General features: G+C 38.8%; 1 protein-coding gene across 1 annotated transcript in view; it reads left to right on the plus strand.

The window, feature by feature from the left end:
- The first annotated feature begins 12358 nt into the window (after positions 1 to 12358).
- Positions 12359 to 23035, plus strand: part of chd1 (chromodomain helicase DNA binding protein 1) — a 56884-nt gene continuing 46207 nt past the window's right edge. Inside the window, exons 1-3 of the mRNA XM_083902510.1 lie at positions 12359 to 12645; positions 14011 to 14122; positions 14759 to 14966. Of these exons, the coding sequence (XP_083758636.1) occupies positions 14070 to 14122; positions 14759 to 14966 (261 nt within the window). The 5' untranslated portion in view covers positions 12359 to 12645; positions 14011 to 14069. The remainder of the gene's footprint in view (positions 12646 to 14010; positions 14123 to 14758; positions 14967 to 23035) is intronic.

Raw genomic sequence — 23035 nt, forward strand, 5'->3', positions numbered from 1 at the left:
AAATGCTAAAGGCTTATGTTAACCCTTGATGACTCGGTTCATCCAAGGATTGTTGTCAACACCCTGCACACGACAATCCAGACTCTTTTCATGTGTCATTCCACGCTGGTGGAATGATACCAACCACTACCAGAACAGAGGTGTCCCTGTCTATCTCTTCAAGAAGCTCTTGAATCCCAGCTATTCCAAGAGCATCTTCTGTCTGAGGACTTATTACCCTATACCCCTACCCCCTCCCCATCTCCTTCTGCACTTGCATCCACTTCAGCACTCTCATCCTCTATCAGTCCACTATTCCTTTCTAGTGGATTTCTTTCCAAGACTTCTTCTATGTAGCTTATTCCCCTCTTGTAGGTCGCTTTGGATAAAAGTGTCTGTAACGTGAGTTAATTTAATTTTTTACTTTCTACCTCAAAGAGTCTGTCGTTAACCTGCTGTGCACACACACACACACACACACACACACACACACACACACACACACACACACACACACACACACACACACACACACACACACACACACACACAGGGTTCTGCAGGACATTTAAAATATCTAAATCTATATCAACTGGCCATAAAATCCTCCTAATATGTCACAGAGACTCAGGAATAATGTTCATATAACAAACTGAACTCACCAACAACAACAGTACAGCCAAAATATTTGCATTAAAAAAAACATTTTGCAAACTGCAAATCATGTTTATGTTTTGAAATCATGTTTTGGCACGTGGCGCCACCTACCGCCTTCTACCAATCATTGCAGTCAGTAAAGTCTCAGCTGCCGAGCAACCACGGGTTGCCAGTTACGTCAGAAAGCTAAAGCTAAAAGACCTCTTTATTTTGCTTTTGAATGTAGAAACTGTTTTTGGCCACATTCTTACATATGGCACCTTTAACAAATCTTGAAATGTAAATACTATCATATATATATATAATGTTATATATAATAAATAATATATGAATAAAAAAGGAGCAGGTGCAGCTGTAGAGATAACTGATACATAAGAAAGAAAACTGACCATATGAAAGAGACATGGATAATGAAAAAGAAGTGAAAGTTGAAAATGAAGACACAACAAAATACTGTAGATTATAAGAATAACTTTTCAACTGCCCATGACAAGAAAATAAACAATGTAACTTTGGTAAAGGGTTGGAAAATGTGGGATGAAGCCGTGCAGCCCTAACACTTCAGAATATATGCAGCGCAAAAATAAATGACTATATTTATTTTTCAAATATATTGAACAATGTTTCTGTGCAAACTTCGAGAGTTTTATTGTTTTTAGAATAAACAAAAACTATAATGTTGGTAAATCCGTGATGAAATGATCTCTCTCACTTTTATTTATTTTGTTCTATATTTCAGTTTTATTATTAGTTATGAAATGCTGAGCTTGTCATGTAAATTAAGGAAATAAGTTCAGTTTAACCAACATGACTGTGGTGGTTTCATGTTTAAATTTGACTGACTTTGACTTCCTTCCTTCCCGCTCGACTGAGTAAAAATAAAATATGAAATCATCCTTTACTCCTACTTTTATTTTATTTTATTTGAACATTTTCATTGTAAAACTTGAGCATGTGTTAGAATTCTTTATACTTGATCTCCTGATTTGTCCTGATGTTGGAACAGATGCTTAAATAGAAAGTGAAAACATCTTCCTTGTTTAACACGATTATCTTATTGTTTAAGAACGCTGATCATTATGAAATGACATATTGTTGAAGTGTGGAGTGCTCGGTTTATCCAACAATGGCTGATGATCTAATGCAACATTTAAGAATGTTTCTTACACTAGGTCTTTATATTTAAGGAGGTTATCTAAAACTAACTGCAATACTTTAACATATGAACATATGAGCAACATGACAACATATAACACTGAGATCCCAGAGTATTTTATTCAGGGTATTTTTCTTACTTTTAAACTGAACTAGTCCACATTTAAATTTGTGTGAGTCATTTAAAATACATTATTTGATTTATGGCTTTACACATTATTAATGTTATCATTTTTTAACTGAACTCGCTGAACGTGAATGGTAGAAACTGTCTTAATGTCTTAATTCTCCTCTTGCAGAAACCAAGGATGTGTTTAGTTCTAAAATTATGACTGAATATTTTCTATATATAATTTTTAAAAAATATGAATTTTGTCCATTTAAACAAATTATTTTGTGCAGAATTTTATTTTATGTTTATTTCTTTTTTTTTCCTCTGGACGATCTGAGAGGAGAATATTTTTGATTTCAGGTATAAGCATTTTATATTGTTATCTGACAATAAAAATGTCAGGTCACAAATGCCTGTCATAAATGTAGCATAGGAAATGTGGATGTTTTTACCACAGTATGTCCACTTTTCATTTATTTACATTTTTTTTTACATATTACAGTTAAAAAAAAACATATATACCAATTGTGGCAAATCCTTTTCTAAGATTTCTTTATCTTTATCTTTTTTGTTTCTTTTTTTTCCTGAAACAGCACTGGTGAAAAGAGGAGTGGTCTCACTTCATTTCTCTCATTCACTAACAGTAGTAAATTATGTGATGAGCATTTATCAACTGTTAATTCACGTTTTAACTACACATTAGCTTATTCGGGTTAATTAAGGTATCAATTCGTATTTTATGCAAGGTTTTGGTCTAAATACGGAATAAACATTACTTAACTAAAATGAAGCATTAACCACTGTCAACATGTATCAACGAGTCATCTTAATTATAGCTCCCTTTACATTAATAAAACATTAATAAAGGATAACAAATGATAGTTAAGTAACGCTTATTCCGTAACCACATACATTCATGAATCATTGTTATGGGATGCACAGTTTACACTTTACAAAAGAAAGACATTCACAGTTAATTATTATACAATTAATAATTTGTAAACCTTGAAATTGTAGAAACAAATGACTTAATTAACCCAAATAACATTAATAAACTGTTGGTAAATGCATAAACATCATAAAATAACATTAATTTAAGTAAACACTAAAGTTTTATAGCTTTTTGTTCCTTTTTTTTGTTATCCAGAAAATGTCAGCAAACTAATAGAATCCTGTAGGTCTTTGTTTGTTTGTTTGTTTCTTAAAAACTTACTGTAAATAATGCGCTGTAGCAGATCCAGACATTGATCGTCCTCTCGCTCAGTTTTTCACTCCCTCAGCACAAGGGTGGCCTACAGTCCAAACATCTGAGCGGCTCATCGTCAAATCTGCGGCTTTTGAAAATAAAGAGAAAGAAAGAAAAAGTCGATCCTGACTGTGTTCGAGCAGATGAGGCCACTCTCTCACACACACACAGGGAGGTGGTGCAGCACTCACTCAAACTTCCTCATTTCAACAACTTCCTTCACGATTCAATTCTTTTACTTCTCTTTTTTCACCCAAACACTGACCATCATGTCTGCTGCATACAGGAAATGATGGCGACAGTGAGAAACAGCTGGTTACTTCACGTTCCTTCAGCACTGTCACCGCCTTAAAGATCATTACATAAGTACCAAATATATTGTTGCTGTTTAGCTTGAAAATTAATATATTGTAACCACGGCTACAGGCGAAGAGAAGAGATCATTGATTTTATTCTTATATTATAAGAATTATACTGATGTGTAATAAAATATGGGTTATTATCAGAACATCATTGATATGAAATGATATAATATTTGTAATAACTAAAGTTTAACTTAACTTTGTTTAAGCTGCAGATCAAAGGCTGTAGAATAGCCATTCTGGATGTTATATACATTATTTTAATGATGATGATTCTTACTTATTATTATTGTTGTTATTATTATTATCATTATTAATAATAATAAAAATAATAATAATAATAATGATGAGCAGTATGTTTTTGCTTTATTGAGTGGAGCTAATTTTCTGATGGACATAATAATAATAACTATAACAATAAATATAATAACAATAATAATAATAACAATAATTAATTTGTCAGCATGCTTTAGTGATTACAGATTAATGAAATTAAAAAAAAAAATGTCAATGTCCAATTTACTGGAAATCTAAACGACAGATGACTGAATAAGAGATATAGTGTGATATAAAATGCAGAATGTCGTATGCTAACAAAGACAATAACTGCCACAGAATTATTATGATTGGATTTGTATTGTGCATTAGTTCATACTAAACCTGGACCAACAGCACATAAAAGTTCACATTTTCAGAATGGTAAAACTCAAGTAGCAGAAGTGATGAATTCTAAACAAGTAGTTTATGGGAAAGGCTGCAGCTTCAATAACTAGGATGTGGTTAAGGCCTGCATTTACAGCAGGTTTAAAGTATACGGTCAGTGCAACACCACATGTGTGAGAGAGCAGCACTGAGCGGTGGAAGCAGTTATGTGTCATCACTCAGGAAGTGTGTGTGCTCACAACACACACACACAGAAAAAGTGTTCAGTAGGCGGGTGATCACTATGAACACAATATCCCGTCATAATATCACAATAAAAATATTCATGATGATATTTCACATTATTTGAAAGTAAAAGTACATGATTTGATCTTGAATAATTCACTATAAAAAAAAAAAAATTAATTATACAAAAGAAATCTTTCGGAATCAAAAACGGACATAAATAAATTAAAATTAAATAAATAATAACATGAACACCTGTAATCAAAACATTCAACAAGCTTATATAAATGCAAAGTAATGTTGAATGTATGTACATTTTTATGAATGTAAATATTATATTCTGTCCATATGCTATCACCTCGCTGACAGCTGTTCCACATAAGCTGTATTTAAAGAAAGTTGGTGGACCATATTTTCATTATTATTATTATTATTATTAAAGGTGCCATATGTAAGAATGTGGCCAAAAACGGTTACTACATTCAAATTCAAAATACCGAGGTCTTTTAGCTTTCGTTTTCTGACGTAACTGGCAACCCGTGGTTGCTCGGTAGCTGAGACTCTACTGACTGCAATGATTGGTAGACGGCGGTAGGTGGCGCCACATGCCAAAACATGATTTCAAAACATAAACATGATTTGCAGTCTGCAAAATATTTTTTTTAATGTGAATATTTTGTCTGTACTGTTGTTGTTGGTGAGTTCAGTTTGTTATATGAATATTATTCCTGAGTCTCTGTGACATATTAGGAGGATTTTATGGCCAGTTGCTTTAGATTTATTACATAATGCACCTTTAACAGAGAGGTCTGGTGTATTTAGTGACAGCACTGCTGAAAGCCTGCAACCGCGAGCGTCATCACAACCCCCATGTTTCAGTTCAGTGACAGTGTCAGACGGAGTCTGTGCTCCGCTCATGCAGGAAATACTGAACAATTCTCTGAACTAATCTTTTTAATTAGCTGATTTTAATGATTAATGAACAACTGCTTTACAAGTCACCAGTTTGTGTGTTTGTGTGTGTTGTTGCGTGTAAAACGAAGTCACGGCAGTTTCATGCAACCGTGCTGACTCGCCAAATAAGTGAGGCACTGGAAAACCATCCCAAAGCATGTAGAGTCTGTGCGAGTCTGTGCTGTGTCATTCCGGGACTATACAGTGGAAAAGCACCATTAGTGTTCACATGTGCTGCTCTTTTCTTTCTCTATTTTGATGTGTCTTTGTGTCTATGAGCTGTCGCACAGCAATGCACATTAGTGCTTTGTTTTGTGGATCTATTTGCACAAGCCACAAACTGTAAAAATTGTGTGTCATGTTTGTTTGAATAAGTTAACTTTAGTTCTCTCTTTCCATCTTTTTTTGAAAGATAAAATCCTTGATTTCATCTGCTAACGAGCATTATTTTAGTTTTCAGTATGGTATGTATGGTAGCAATGTTTTTTAATTGTCTTTTGTATTTTTGGATTATTCTCTTTCATGTTTTTTATATTATTTCATTTTACATGTCTCACAGTTGATCAACTGTGTTTGAGGTTTTAAAGGTGATACTGTACATAAATACATTGTGAAATCACAGTTTATTTATGTACAGCATCACCTTTAAAACATCATAGAGGTATTTTCTGTTTTTATGAATATCTCATTATGACTAACAGCTCATATTACACAGTAGTCAGTGCTAAATAAAGTCATGATGACAGTGAAAGTGAAAGTTTCATGCACTGTCATCACAAGATTATAATTGCAGAACTGTTTCATTCCATTTAGAGCCAAACCACAACAGTACATTAACCATTCAGCACAATCAGACAAATGATCATATAATCATATCATGGTGTGAGTCTTATTAATCACAAAAATGATATTATTAATCACATAATGAATTTTAAAAAAACAACCATTTCATAAAACCTCATTGATCTGTGTGCAGCAACAGTGAGAGCAGGACACAGCCTGACAAAGGTTGTGCAACAACACTGTGACATTTCACACAACAAGCAGCTTCAGTTGTGTTTGGAGGTGATGCACGGAGGAATGGAAAATCTTGCTGTGAACGTTACGTTTGTGGTCGTTCTGTTGTCCCCTTCTGTAACTGGGTCAAACTACCCATATCTCTTCCTTCTGAAGGAAGTTAAATACTTTTCAAAGACTCTCTTTTTACTCTGTTTATGTTGAAATGTCTTTTAAGCCTCCAGCCTTCAGTTTGACTATTCTCTAAATTCAATGTTGTTCTTCGTGTGATTAATGTTCAGGTAAATCTATCGTATATGTTTATGTTAAGCAAAGAGAGGAGGAACTGTCTTTTATTGAAAAATCATTTTACTCTTCCCACCTATACCACGCAACTCTATTCTATATGGCTCCATCTTGTGGAACAAAAGAGCTATCACTTTCAAAATACAGATGGTCCTCCAGTATCATCCATCCATTATCTACCGTTTTTTCCTCCACCAGAGGGTCGCAGGGGATGCTGTGACTATCTCAGCTGACATAGGGCGATAGGGGGGGTACACCCCACTCACACACACCAATTCACCTAATCCCCATATCGCATGTTTTTGGACTGTGGGAGGAAGCCGGAGAAACATGAAAGCTCCTTGCAGAGAGGCCCTTGTTCCGAAGTTGTACCAAATAGGGCTCGAACCCTGGAACCCGGGTCTTCCTGCTGCAAAGGCAAGAGTGCTAACCACTACACCACCCATGGGCCCACCTCCAGTAACATGTGAATTATAATTAGAGATTAATGCACTAAATCAGTATAGCATAGAACTCATCAGGGAAATAATAATTATTGCACTTGATCTGACACCTCTGTATCCTAAGACAGAGGGTATTACAACGTACATTATGGTCTGACTCATCTTATTATGAAGGAGAAGCTTCCTCATCTCACCTCTCTCTCTCATTACAGTACAAGTCATTTAGCTGACGCTTATCCAAAGCGACTTACAATCCTCACACCTGAGAAAGGCAAATAGCATGTAGGGCCTTGCCTAAGGGCCCACACTGGGTACTAGCTGACCTGCCCTGACCGGGATTTGAACCCCAGCCCTCCACATCAACGTCTGTGGACTATACCACTGGAGATATACCAGCTGCTTGTTTATGTTGTATTGTAGTTATCGTTCAGTTGTTCCTGCATGACCAAAGCATAGACTCCGTCTGACACAGACACTGAACTGAAATATGACGCTCACGATCGTCAGCTTGCAGCAGGGCCGTCGCTAAATACACATAAAATCGCTAACTCCTCCTTGCTAAATGTTAGAGATGAACACGCTGGAGTTTTTTGTACATTTAAAGGTGCATTATGTAATAAATCCAAAGTAACTGGCCATAAAATCCTCCTAATATGTCACAGAGACTCAGGAATAATGTTCATATAACAAACTGAACTCACCAACAACAACAGTATTTGTTGTCAGTATTATTTTGCAGACTGCAAATCATGTTTATGTTTTGAAATCATGTTTTGGCATGTGGCGCCACCAATCATTGCAGTCAGTAGAGTCTCAGCTACAGAGCAACTACGGGTTGCCAGTTACATCAGAAAACAAAACCTAAAAGACCTCTGTATTTTGAATTTGAATGTTGTTGGCCACAATCTGACATATGGCAGCTATAACTGTTCAGCTTTTCGCTTTGATTCTCGTGTCGGACGTCACACTCATGATCATGACCAATCAGTGACCGGCAGTCATTACATTTTAGTTTCAGCTCAGCTCACTTGGAACCTCATCAGAGCAGGTACCTGCGGTGGCCCTGAGGTGCAAAACACAAACGCAAATCAAAAAACACAAAAGCACATCAAAAACACAAAAACATTAACTCAAAACGGAAACACAAATCACACAACACAAACACAAAAGCAGAAAACACGAAAACATTAACTCACAACGCAAACACAAAAGCAGAAAACACGACCAGTGTCATCGCTCATTGCACAGGACGACACTGGTCGATCGCGGGAAACAACGTTTTTCGAGTTGCTTTTCCGTTTTGACATGCATTTCCGTTGTGTTGTCTGTTTTTTTGTTTGCGTTTTATGATTTGCGTTTCCGTTGTGAGATAATGTTGTTGTGTTAAATGCTTTTGTATTTGTGTTTTCTGCTTGGGGCGGGATTCGAACTGGTGCTATCTGTAGTGTGCACTTCTACATAGAATGGGAGCTCTACCAAGTGAGCTAAAGTGAGTTAATGTTTTTGTGTTTATTGCTTTTGTGTTTGCGTTGAGAGTTAATGTTTTTGTGTTTACTGCTTTTGTGTTTGCATTGTGAGTTAATATTTTTGTGTTTTCTGCTTTTGTGTTTGCGTTGTGTGATTTGTGTTTGCGTTGTGAGTTAATGTTTTTGTGTTTTCTGCATTTGTGTTTGCGTTGTGTGATTTGTGTTTCCGTTTTGAGTTAATGTTTTTGTGTTTTTGATTGTGTTGTGTTTTGTGATTTGCATTTGTGTTTTTTGATTTGCGTTTTTATTTTTTGATTTGTGTTGTGTTTTGTGATTTGCGTTTGTGTTTTGCACCTCAGGGCCACTGTAGGTACCAGAAGGAAAAAAAACACTAGGTACTATCCCTAACGGAAAAGCAAAAAAAAAAACCTGAGTAGTGTTGAGTTGTGCCGAGCCGTGACAGAACTGTGTAGTGGAAACGCTCCACATGTTTTTTCTCTCAACCGATGTTTGCTCATTGTGTGAACTGTTGCCTTTTCTGCTCTATAAGACTGTAAGTTAAAGTTTCCATAGGTGATGTATGTTGTGATTTGGTGCTATATAAATAAAACCAATTTGATAAAAAGTAGTGATCATCGTGTAATTTAGAGAGCACTCTCTGAAAAAAAACAAAGCATGATTAAGATTTTTTTTTTCAGTATGTGCCCACATTTCTTTTTCCAGTGAAAGAGGAAAAAGCTCTTACTGTTGCCTCTTAAAAACAATATTGTTGAAATCTGTCCAGCAGGTGGCAGCAAATGATCACAAAAAATCCCAAACCTTGTTCACCACTTTTAGGTACACCTGTTCAGCTGCTTGTAATATGTCTAAAATGTATAAAATGAGCTAATCACAAGGCAGCAACTCGGTTTGTTTAGGCATAAACACGCGGTGAAGAACTGAAGAAATGACAATGTGTAAAACAAAAGTGAAATAATTTTTCATTTTACAGATTGATTGATTGTAACTGTTGTTTTTCATGAGCCCAAAACGATATTTGTGTTTTTATAATGAGCCACCATGGACACCATAAACATATAGTTTGATGCTAACTGGAGGCTACATAGGTTGATATTAAGCTACACTGTGTGTATATAAACTTCATAGATGAAAACACACTGTACCTTTAAGTGCCTTTCAACAGACATGGAGGTTTTTCTCTGTATTTCAGAATTTGCTGATCTAATGGATTCTCCATGAAGGGATACATGGGAAGGCCATCTGGAGTGAAATGATCTGCCAAATCAAAGCAGCTGATCCGCTGTGGCGACCCCTAGAAAGAGAAAATGGCACGTTTGTAATGTTGCTTTTACAGGAATGTAGAGTATGGTGCAGTGATGATGTTGTTATTGTTGATTGTCCTTTGTCTATATTTGGATTATTAATGCTGGACGGGACATTCATTCAGCTGCACGCTTCACTGCATCAGAGGCTGCACGAGCTTATGTGATGTGATGAGACGAGAGGGAGGAGCAGGGACACACGTCGCTGAATATCTCTGCCTGGACACTTTACGTAACACTGCTGTCCCGTCCTGTCCCCACGTCCTCGTCTCCTCCAACAGCTTAATGAAGGACATCTGGAGGAAGAGGAGGAGGAGGAGCCGGTATATACATATAATCATACGTTATTTTACACTCACCAAGAATGCGGAGAGCTGCCAGTCTGTCTGTCTGTGTGTGTGTGTGTGTGTGTGCGTGCGTGTGTGTGTGTGCGTGTCACCCCGTCGTTACTCAGGTAGCAGCTCCTGTCTGGGTCTCTCACAGCTCAGCACAGACTCTCTGTTAGCACTGCTTTTAAAATGTTTACACACACACATACACACACGCGCGCGCGCACGCACGCACACACACACACACACACACACACACACACACACACCAATGATTCTCAGTGGAACAACCCCACAGACTGACACACACATCTCTCTCTGTTCTCAAACTCAACTCAAATGTATTACAGATATTAACATATATAGAACAGATATATTAGTAATCGAATATTAAAATGATCATAGTCTGGCCATTCATGTGCTAAACACATATCACCAGCAGGTGGTGCTGCTGCGACACTTATTGACCTGGCGTCTTTGGCTGCATGGCTGCATGGCTGCATCACATACTGAGTGATGCAAGTGACCCAAATCCATTTTTTTCCTCCCATGTGGCACAAATCATATGAGCCATGATGGTGTAAGCAGTAAGCACATGGATTTAGATCTCGTTGCAGGCCTTTGCATGTAGAATTAAATGATATATGAATCAGTTACATTTGCATATATTCCCCTGTCAGAGCGACACAAACTTCCTAAAAAAGTGACTGTGGTGAATGACATAAACAAATGTGGACACTATCAACATTCACATGACTACTATTTGGAAAACTGGAAAAATAACAATAAGAAGAATTAGGTATATCATATAAGCCTTTTAATATGGCATCATGAATTCAATACAACCAGATGTTCACTATTTTACCTCAGCTAAAGGCCCCCTAAAAGATAAAACAAAAAACTATTCCAGGAAATGAACAATGAGTTGTTGGAAAAGAAATTATACCGATTAACAATTTCAGATTATGTAACAAAAACATGCATTTATTAATCATTGTACTCACTGTGAGTCTGTAAAACAGGCTTGTTTTCATTAGACCAATCATCTCAGTCCTTGTAAAAAAAAAGTTTCACATTGTGCAACCATGATGTTTTCAACGTCTACGTCGTCTATTGTTCAAGACAGCATTTTTGTTTAAAAATAATTTGCTGCCAGATGTTTACTGCTGCTGCTGCTGTGTGTGAATGTAGTTGTTTTTGTTTTTATTGAGAAGATATATGTGTAGCATATCGAAACCTATAGTAGTATATAGCATACAGTCACAACATGAAAAAAACTTCAGAAATTTCAAAAAAGTAAAAAATAATAATAATAAGCAGAATATGTAAAGATCCAGGCCAGTTTATATTGGTGTTGCCTGGACTAACCAGTCAACAAGAAACCCCCAACTGTAACTCAGTGGTACAAATACATGTTTAGAGTTTTTCCAATGGAAAGACTGAGTGCCAAATTAAAGGGGAATGATAACATTTTATAGCTATTTGGAGACCCATAATGGACTACTTGCTTGAGGATTTAAGCCGGGTTTTGTGAGTTCTAAAACAAATAAAAATTGATTATTAAAAAAGTAGAAGCAGAGAAATGCAGGGCTTACATTAAACTATTAAACTGTTTTCAAAGCCTTGTGAGTGCTGGATTTGGATATGGTGTGTATGTAGTGTTCAATGTCAAGGAAGAAAAACAAGGAATATAGGTATGCTATTGTCAAATGTGCATTTATGTATGAAATACTTTGCAAATAAAATCAGTAGATTTATAAATAAGAAGCATTTCTTGGTTTTTCTCTGAATTCTCAAAAAACAGACATGTTTCCACAACAGTGCACAGTCTTTCACTACATGAACAATGATCAATCTGCTGAATAATTTAGTGATTAAACAATGCCAGAAAAGATGTAGTACACAATTAACAGGTCACGTTAATGGTATATATTGATTTAGGGGGAATCCTAACCTAATTAATTTTAAAGGACACTTCCATCAACTTATTGTGCGGGATCATGTGTGTGTGCGTGTGTGCGCGTGTGTAGTTGAGCAGTGAGAGAGGAGCGCAGTCGTTACGTCACTGCCCGGGGTTTCCTAGTGAAGTGAACCCTACGGCGTCATGGCGGAGGCCGGTTGTCGGAAGACCCTGGATTGAAATGCCAGCATTCTACAATCACAGCTGACCGATGAGCGCTACATTTGGTTTATGTCCAAGACAGAAAGGGACTTATTTGATTTTTGGACCGAGTGGAAAACCAACATTGTGTCAGTTTTAGCGAACGGAGTCGTCCGGGGCTGCTCTCCCTGACTGGGAGATAGATAGCTAGCTGGCGTACGGTAGCGGTAGCTATCAGTAGCTGCTAGCTCATTAGTTAAATAAAAGAAGAAAGGGGCACTGAAGTGGAAAAGGTGGATTTGGACAACAATTTCAAAGGAGTTTACCAGGTAACACAAAACAATACAATGTAACAAACAGCGCGGATCTACTTGTACGCTAGTTCAACGTGAAAGTATGCTAACGTTACAAGTTGATGTGGTAAAAGCCGCGAGAAGTGAGCGGCGAATTGAAACAAGATGGAAGAGGTGGAAGTTAGGTTAGCCAACATGGGTTTGTGGTTTAAATAGGAATGATTTGTTTAAGATTATGACGCCCCACACTCCATTCGCATACATTTGCAAAGTAGATGTCGCTGAGTGGTCAACCGTGAATGCAAAGCGTTAGCGCAGAGTGAACATTACAGCGTGACAGTGCACTGATGAACTGGGACAAAGTTTTGTCATTTTGTTAGCTTTCGTGGTAGCCTCGTGCTTCACGGCGTTAGCTAATGCCTCTCTCCCCTCTCTGTGTTTATCGAACACACGTTGACGTAAAATGTAAAGGGCATGACTTGTATCATTAACCTCCATGGATGTGGTTCATGATGTGGTATTATAATGTATATGGTTGCTTTTAGTGTTTTAAAAAAATGTCGCTATGTCTTAGGTTGGAAAAAAATCATAATATTAGCATAACACACAAGAGTTAGCAAACAGCAAGTGTTCGTATGGTAGCACAATGGCTAGTATGAATTATCTTAATTCTTATAATGTGGATTACTGTTGGCTTGTGTTGTCATTTACAACTGTGGAATATATTTCGGGCTGTCGTCGCGACCATACATGTTTCATTTATGCTACCGTACCCCGCCAATACCCAGTGTTGTTGTCGTTAGCAGACATTAACCAGCTAGCAACGAGCTAAACTGAAACCGTATTACGGCTAAATGGCCACAAGAGTCGACGAGTCAAAGTGGTGTAAGTTAGTCACTTTAAATGTGTTTTCGACCGCGTTAATGTTGGCGTGGTAACCGAGAACGACGACGGGACATTGTGTGAATGTGATAGTTCGCTGTTGCACAGGCCTGCTAGGCCTCTGCGCTGAGGTGAAGTTAGTGGAGCTACAGCCAAAGCCACCGTCCTCTCTAGACGGTCTGTTCCACTCTTCACTTGAGATATACAGTAAAGAGTGCTCTGTTGTGCAACAGAAACACACAATATCTGCCATATCGGAGGTGCAGAGCATTAACGACAGAATGTTAAGAAATGTTGTGAAAGTAAATTGACAGTTTCACGGTGACGTTTCATTGGTTGAACTGCGATGCTGAAACTGAAGTTGTGACGGATGATGTTGTGAGCTGCAAAAGCAACTGCAGTTTACCCTGTAAGCGTTTGAAATGTATGCCCGAGTCATTCAATTTGTTTGCAGGGTCTCAAAGTTGACTAAGCGAAGAGCAGATATTTTAAAAATGTTTTGTGTTTCTCCTTTCACAGTTAACCACGTGTAAAACAGTATACGGCAGTCGGCGTCAGTCTTTATTTCGGACTTCACCATGGCTGGACGCAGTGAGGATGAAAGTGTCAGCAATAGCAGTGGAGAATCAAGGTAAATCAATGTATGATCTCTGACAAAATAACCGAGTAGTCATTAGAATAAAGTTGATAAGAATGTTTTGAAACACCCACATAATTTCTTTCTTGAAACCTGCTCTTTATTTTAAAATGTGTTATTACTAAAGCTATATGCTTGTCATTAATGGTACACTAGTGTTATTTTGTACGAAGCTGTTTACATCTTGTGGTGGGGCAGAATTCTACAAGTTGTGAGGGCAGAAATAATAATCACTACCTCTTGTAATGGTTATATGTTAAATAGGCCATTTCAGTACAGTGTAGTTGTAAATGTGACCAACATATTCTATATGTTATAATCTGATGTTATTAATTGATAATATATTATTATGATCATGTTATAGGTTTCCTTTTGTGTTTATCTGTCAATATGTATATAAAAGGCAGTATATATGTCAGTATAGTTTAATGAACAGAAACATTCACTTTTTATATGATATGATAAAGTTATATGATGCTACCTGTCAAAGACGAGTGTTAAATGTTATACATTTAGTACCATATTTTACTAATTGTTATGGCACCAGTATATACTTTTCCCCCAATAAGATTTATGAAAGGTTCTTCTGCTCAGTATCAATGCTTAGTTTTATGTTTAATCTTGTGACAGCAATTCAGATGATGAATCCGGTTCTGGGTCGGGCTCCGCATCAGGGTCAGGCTCAGGCTCCAGTTCAAGTTCCTCCAGCAGCAGCAGCCAATCAGGGAGCAGTGAATCGGGAAGTGGCTCAGATTCTGGCAGCCAGTCAGAATCTGACACTGAAAAATCCAAGGAGAAGATGGAACCATCAAATAAATCAAACATCGATGGAGCTGAGGTAAAAAAAAAAGTTACTGTGGAGAAATTAGTAAAGCATAGCTCCAATTTGTTATTCCTAAATAATGAAGTCTAAAGCTGGGTCAAAATATCGATTTGTTGATATTGCCATCCTTCCCTGTGCAATACGATAATCAATACACCAGAGCACATATCCATATTTTAATGAATAACTTAAGGCGCTCTAATGTAAACAGTCCCTGCCAGTTTCACTCGCCAGGCTACGCTACTTCATGTGTCCTTGTGGTGGCGCTGCTCAAATGAATAAGAAAAACTTGGACAGGAATAGGGAGTCCACAACGGGATTTTGGTAGAGAGATGCCCCATCTACGATCAATACATAATTTATGCACTTTGTTCTCTCTGCTGTGAATAGAGGCATCCTGCCCTTTTTACGGAAGTTATTATTAGGGATGGGACCGATCCGATAGCCGATTCTGATACACATGTAATTCACGCATTGGAAATTTTCGATCCACCTGTAAAGATTTCCTATCCGATCCATCTGTGCTTTCATATTGTCTGCTGAAATATCTCCACAAGTGATTTACCGACTGCTCTGCTTGCTGCCTGGAAAAGTGGAATGGATTGAAGGAGGCATGTCTTAATTAGGGATGGGAATTGCACAACAGTTTAAGGATTGATTGTCGAGGCCCACGTGTCAAATTTTTGTCGACTTGTCTGTCTTTTTTTTTTACAGCAGCAATGCGGGGTGGAAAATATTGTACAAGACGACTTTATTTTAGGCTCAAAAACATGGCTGTAATGTCCAATATTGATCAAAGCAGTGATTATATAAATGAGGGACAAAAAAAAAAATCCTGCGGTAGAGAAAACTCTCGCTTGTTAAGTGTCCAACGGATTGCAGGGTCTTGACTGGATGAGATGCAGTCTTCATTTGTTTAGCGCTTGTGTTGTGCCCCCTGCCCTAAACATAAGTGCAAGCTCATTTGCACTGTGCGCACATACACACACGTTTGGACACATGCACAGCCACTCGAGAGAACTGCTGTTGTCACCATGTAGGCTAATGTTACAGGTGACTGGCCACACACTGAGCCTGCAAACCAGCCTTTGAGCACCACGGACAGCGGCGGAAGCTCCGTAGAGTTACCATACCGACCCGCCCCCGGCTATTCCATTCACAAAAACAGGCCTGTGACTCGTCCTCAAACGAGCGAACCATCATCTGACAGTGCAGGGAGCCTGGACAGCAGGCTCACCTTTTTTCGGCTTTTTTTTTTCGTGCACAGCTTCCTTAATCTTGTAGACTTTTTGTTGAGGTGAGCACGTGTCGATTGTCGGCCGTTTTGTCGGAGAAAAAAAACTCCCATCCCTAGTTTTAATGAGACGCGGAATAATGATGCATGCCTCTGTTCCATTCCACTGTTTACAGTCAACTAGCAGGCGACCATGATTGACCAAGAGTTAACCAGGAAGATCAGCTCCGCAACCTCCTGCAGCCGACGTAATCCCAGCGTTACCGTTTTAAAACGCTTGCTCCCTGAGGAGAACAACACTGACAGCGGCATAGAATTCACACTCCTAAGTCAGGGTTTAAGTTAGCTGGTATATGACGGCTTTCGGCCGCTGTGAACTTGGCTGGCGAAAACACTGGCCAAAATGTCCGGTGGAAAAAAATGCCAAATAATTGAATCAATGATTAAGGGGGCCATCCACACGGAGATGGTGTTTTAGGACCTGAAACTATATATATTTTTGAAAATGCCTCCCTGAGTGAGAAACTCAAAACGCTGGCCTTGCGTTGTATTTGGAGATTGAGCAGCCGCAGCTCATCTGTGACTCTATGTGTGTGTGTCCTCGTCATAAAGACCATTATGTATGTGTCATATATGGCTGTGTGGAAAAAACAGCGCATAGTGAAATGATCCATTCTGCATGGAATACGGTGCACAGCGGTGCGCAATGCAGGAGAGGGAGAAGAACAGTCAGCAGGGGCGGTGTGCAGAAAAAAAGTCCTGCACCAGATGAGGGGCACCCTCTTTAATTGCAATGCCTTGACTTACTCACCGACTAGTGAGACAAGTACACACAGTCCCAGCCATAACACTATAAACCAATACTGGTTTAAATGAACACCAAATAAATGCTGAATGCTGATCAAAAGTTTTGTGCAAGCAATGTAAGGTCCCAACTCTTGTCCCAAATATGACAGACTTCATTCAGTGATTTAAACAAATATATTAACATTAATGTAATGTACATGCAGTGCGCGCCCATTCCCAAAGCAGACAGCAGCGCTGCGGATGTGTTTTTCCACATTCGAATATTAATTTTCACTCCAGTCATGTCCAGTCTTTGGTTATTCAATAGAGAAATATATTATTTTGTTGTAGATTAATGTTCAACTATAAAACTTAATTTTCTATTGAGGAAACCTGTTACGTTTCAGATACAGCACGACATGGCGTTTATTTGGCTGTATTCAGTATAGATAGATATAGACAATTCATGTACCGGAAACCCTATAGTAAGCAATGTAATTAGAAAACATTCAGTTTGAAATGGTCATAATTTCACATTTCAAAATTCATGTCGTCGTCGTCAGCCCCCACCTCCCACGGTTTAAAAAAAATAATGGAGGAAACCGTGCATATCATACTTGCCTGTATAAAAGAGTTTATTAAAGTCTTATATAAAATCAACAATAATGTTGATGATAATAATATTAAAGCTAACGGAGCATCCATATCGGAATAGTATCGGCAGCTATCCAAATTCAGGTATCGGGATCGGAAGTGAAAAAAAATGGATCAGTGCATCCCTAGTTTTCTTGGGATAGACAGTTATTGTGACGTATCGCTATATGATTGTCTTGCAATACATTATCACAGAATCATTGTATAGTGATATTATTGTTATCGTGGACCATGTATCTCGCAACAAATCCTTAGGCATCCTGTGATTCCTACCCCTAATGTGGAAAAAATTAATTATTTTGACAAGAAAGTATGTTATGGTTATGTGCTAGTTTCACATAGTAGGCATCGTCGAGTTAGACTAAGAATTGTCTAACTAGACTTAGCATTTTCATACATCTCTGCCAAGTGTCCAATGCTAAGAGGGCAAGTGTGCAAGAAATGGAGGTGATCACTGTGTAAATAAACTGATTAAAATCAGCAACAGGGAGGACATGCTTTTTGACCAAGAGTTGAACATCAGAATCAGAATACTTTTATTATCCCGGAGGAAATTGTTTAGTTACAGTTGCTCCATATCAGACTCAATAAATTTACAGAAGAAGAGTACTAGAAGAACACAAGAGTTTTAAGGTGTCTTCCTCCTCTTCTGCCCTGCACCTCTGCATCCTCTGTGTGTTTTTCTCCAGATGTCTGTAGGTCTCACCGATAGTCCGGTGGAACTCAGTGCTATCAGCTGATCTCTGGAGTAAACAACGCGGGTAGCATGGAGTTGTTGCGCTGCAGCCCCATCTCTCGGAGATAGTAAAAGTTATACAGCGATAAAGAAGGAAAAAACTACCTCAACCAACATGTTATGAAAGGGAAACTACTTAAACACAAGTTACTAGACATACAATGAAAAGAAAAGGCTGCAGGCCGGTTGACGCATGCACACTACGTTGAGATTGAGATAGCGATTACAAATCACGAATCGTGCATCAGAATGTGACAGTTTCATGGACCAGGTTTGCGATGTGATGGGAAAGTGTTGCATCTTTGCAGTGTCAGGATTGATAACATTTTGGTAAATTGACAAAATTGCATAAGATGTGGTGCTTTGATTCTGTTTGTCCTCTCTGCCTTGGGTGCTGCCTGCAGTGCAGCGTCACACACTCTGAAAAACACTTGTGGGTGAAGGTTGCTGCGAGTTTACAGCATCATATGTTTGTACGGGATGGCTGTGACATTGCTGGCCATTAGGGATGTAACGATACACTCGACTCACGACTCGATACGGTTCACGATTTTTTGTTCACGATACGATTTTCTCACAATTTTTTTTTAATCAAAATGAGCAGACAAATTATGACCAAATAAAATTATCTTTTATTCGTAGGAAAAAAAATCTCAGAGGTGCTTACATGGTCATCTTAAAGGGACACTGTGTAGTATTTATGGGTTTATATTACCCAAAATCCACTTTTGTATACATGTTATGTGCTGCTGCATTGTCTAGTCGCTGTATAATATTCTTTGTTTCATTTTCGTAGTGTTTCAAAAAGTCATGTAAAATAACATGGTCGCGGGCCGCTACTGCATTGCCACGACGCCACGTTTCTACGGGAGCCTGTATAGACAAACGTGAGAGAACAAATCAAGCGTCGCTTTACTTGTAGCGGAAGTCCCGCCTCCACTCTCTCCGCTTTGTCTGCTACGGCCGCTGTAGCTTGCCCTCTCCCTCTCCTCACGAACCTCATCTGCTGACACGGAGAAAGACAACGAGGACGACATTTGACCGGCTGAGGATACCGTAGCGCTCAGGGAAGGGAGGGGGTGAGCAGAGGAGCAGTTCTCTCCTCTAGATGGCACTATGAACTACTTACTTCACCTTTAAACAAAAAAATACATGAAAAATATTTCCTTTATTTAGAAACACTCTCACAAGTAAGCTGGAGTTAACTGGTGTAATTCAATATTTTAAATAACATAAGAATATAAAATCTTGACCAAAAAAGAGGTCCTTACATAAACACTGTTAAACACTGTGTGTCTTATAAAAAAAGTGCAACTGAAGTAGTTATTCACTTAAATAACAAAGAATAACTGGATTTTTAAAAACAAATCCCACATCAAAATATAAAATCTCTTCAAATAAACTAAGACTGGCTTGTGTAGCTTGAAACTTTCAGGTTTCTCTTGAGGAAAATCAACATGTCAACATTCTCAGGCCGAAGCTGAGATCTCTGTGAGGTTACAACATCCCCTGCGGTCGAAAAGACCCTTTCACTAGGGACAGAGGTGGCTGGTGTGGTGAGGTAAGCCTTTGCCAGAGGTGAAAGCAGTGGGTAAAACTTACTGTTCTCCTTCCACCATTTGAGTGGGCAGCTTGTGAGAGAAATAGACATTTCACTTCTGTACCTGACAATTTCTGCCTCAATCCCACACATGTGATTGGTATGTGCTGCCCCTACACTTTCTGTGAAAGTCCCTTCTAGGAGATCTTCCAATGCAGTCTTCTGGTTGTTTGAAGATTTTCTGCATCCACCATGTCTGCCTGGTCAGCAGGCAGCTCTGCTGCATGTGTAGAGGCACCGGTGTCTGTTACACCTCCAGTTTCCTCCACAGGGGAATTGGTCTGTAAACAGCAAGACAAGAACTTAGTAATATATATATTATATTATTCATATGCACAATTATTAAAAAATAATATATATATATATATATATATATATATATAGTACTACTATTAGTAATTGAAAGTAAAATAAGTACCTGGTTGTGCAGCTGCACAGCTTCCTCCTTCACCCTCTGGAACACATCCTGGCACTGATCTTTGGTATGATGAGGTGGAGAGTGGAATCTGGGGTCTAATGCAGTGCAGTCCAGCAGATTGTTGTCCCCAGTGTATCTGTCTGATAAATTGTTGAAGATAGTTTTCTTCATCATGCTCACCGTAGTGGAGTCCTCCTCCACAGCCAACATGCTCTGCTCAATTGTGTGCTTTAAGGGCACAATTAGAGATACTGTTGGGTTTCGTTCATCACTTAGCACTAGGGATGCACCGATTAATCGGCCAGTGATCGGAGTCAGCCGATTTTCACGTGATCGGCCGATCAGTCAGAATATTCCGATTTTAATATGCGGATCAAAATGCACCCGCATTGCGCAGCATCAGCAACACACATACACGCAGCTACACGCACATGTAGTAGAGTGTAGGGCTGGGCGGCATACTGATTCACACGAATACATTTTTTTCCTGTTATGATATGAATATTTAATATACGGCCATACCGGTGTATTTGATTACACAACATCCGCGCAGCCGCGGCACTACGCGCTCTGCATGTAAACGTTTCATTCATGTTTATATATTTGTTTCAATCACTGAACGAAGCCTGTCATATTTAAGACGAGAGTCAGGACCTTAAATCACTTGCACAAAACTTTTTATCAGCATTTGTTTGTTTGTCATTAAACCTGTGTGCGCAGAGAGAGAGCGGCACGGGGCGGGAGAGAGAGCGAGCGAGATCAGCGCTCTTGGTCATTAGTTCATTTACTTATTTGTGTGTAGGTAATATGTTGTGAAATATGTTTACGCTTAAATAAACTACACATACAGGTAGTGATTCGTTTTAGTATTTTTAGTTGGATATTGGATGTGACCAACATGGTTCCATAACACTGCACTTTTAAGATGTGGGTGAATATTCCACAGCATTATTTAGGTCTATTTTATAGTGGTAATCTGTTCAAAAAGTCAAATGTATCATGACAATTGTTTTTGTATTTTTATATATACTTCTATTTTATAGTGATTTGTTTTTGTATTTTTAGTTGGATATTGGATGTTAACTGATTGTATTTCTATGTTAAAATGTTATATTAAAGAGAAAAGATGCAAAAATATATATCTTTCTGTATGCTGAAAAGTGGTTTAAAATCGGAATCGGCTAAAATCGGTATCGGCAGGTCAAACTTCTTGAAAAATCGGAATCGGCCCCAAAAATGGCAATTGGTGCGTCCCTACTTAGCACAGTGGTGACTGTTTTCAAAGGTTTGAGAAGTTTCATGATGTCCTCAACATCACGGATGTCCAAGTTGTCAAATGTGTCGATTTTGCGGGCGGTACGACGGATTTCTGGGTTCAGAATCCGACCCAGTAAGCGCGCGAGGCGTGGCACACTCAAACCAGCCTGGGTGGCTAATTTTAGGGCTGTAATCAACCAAAGAAACTCTTGGTCGACTAAAGCCCTGAAATTTCGACCAAAAATCGACTAATCGACGGGGGTACTTTGCGGCTGCGGCTCTTTTATTTTGAAAAGAGCCGCAGCTGCAATGTACCTGTGCAGCTGCGGCTCTTAATTTGAAAAGACCTGCTGCCGCGGCTGGAGTTCAACAGAGTCTGACGGCTCTGACAGCGTTTTGCATTACGTTCATCAGCGCGATATCAGAAAATAACTCGTAATATCAGCAGGATAACTGTTGAGGAATACAGAGCGAGACTGAACAGTGCAGCGCAGCTTCGCGGCTGAGACACAAACAGACTGCTGGACGCTGCTGCGCGCAGGTGCGTCTGCAGTTATAAAACCAATCAACGATTATTAGACTAAAACATTGAAATATGCTAATAATTCTGATGTTCACACTGAAAACAGACGGAGCAACCTTAGCTTAGCGTTTATAAATGATATGTCATGTTTGTAGTAGAGCTGTGAAAAGCAAACTGTTGCTTGCAAAGTTTGTGTTCCACTTTTTTACTGTCATCTACTTTTGAAAAATGCTGCCACACTGCTGATGTCTTTGACATGGATGTGACAGGAGGACTGACTGTAGCCTCAAATGAAAAACTCAAAATTCACATCTAATGAATGGCAACGCTAATCTAAACCAAAATAGTGGAAAACAAGGGGGGTGTTCTCTGAAGACAGGCTGTTACCTGTGAAGCACGGGTGCTGTAAAACACCCCTATTAGCATGTGGTACTTTCCTCCTAATGAAATTCACCATAAAAAAATAAAAATAAAAAATTTAGTCGACCAATCACAATTTTGGTCGAGCCTGCTGACCAATTAGTCGACCAGTCGACTTTGACTTTACAGCCCTACTAAATTCAAAGTGTGGGCTAAACAATTGTATGCAGTGCCAGCCAGGCTTCCCTCACTGCCACATCCATGTTTCTCGCATTGTCGGTGACTACATCGATACCTTGTTGTTGCCTTTCCAGCTGCCATTACGCCACCGCCTCCTTTAGCACTTCGGCTATGTTAGCCCCTGTATGTGACTCCAAAAGAGGTCGCGTCTGAAGCACAAAACCAGCCAACTCCCACTCGGAATTGATCACACGAGCAGTTACAGTGATATAACTCTGCATGGGTCTCGATGTCCACCCGTCGGTTGTGATAGACACAGTATCAGCCCCCCGGAGA

The sequence above is a fragment of the Microchirus variegatus genome (assembly GCF_963457635.1).
Source record: "Microchirus variegatus genome assembly, chromosome: 16".
In the NCBI taxonomy this organism is placed as follows: Eukaryota; Metazoa; Chordata; class Actinopteri; order Pleuronectiformes; family Soleidae; genus Microchirus; species Microchirus variegatus.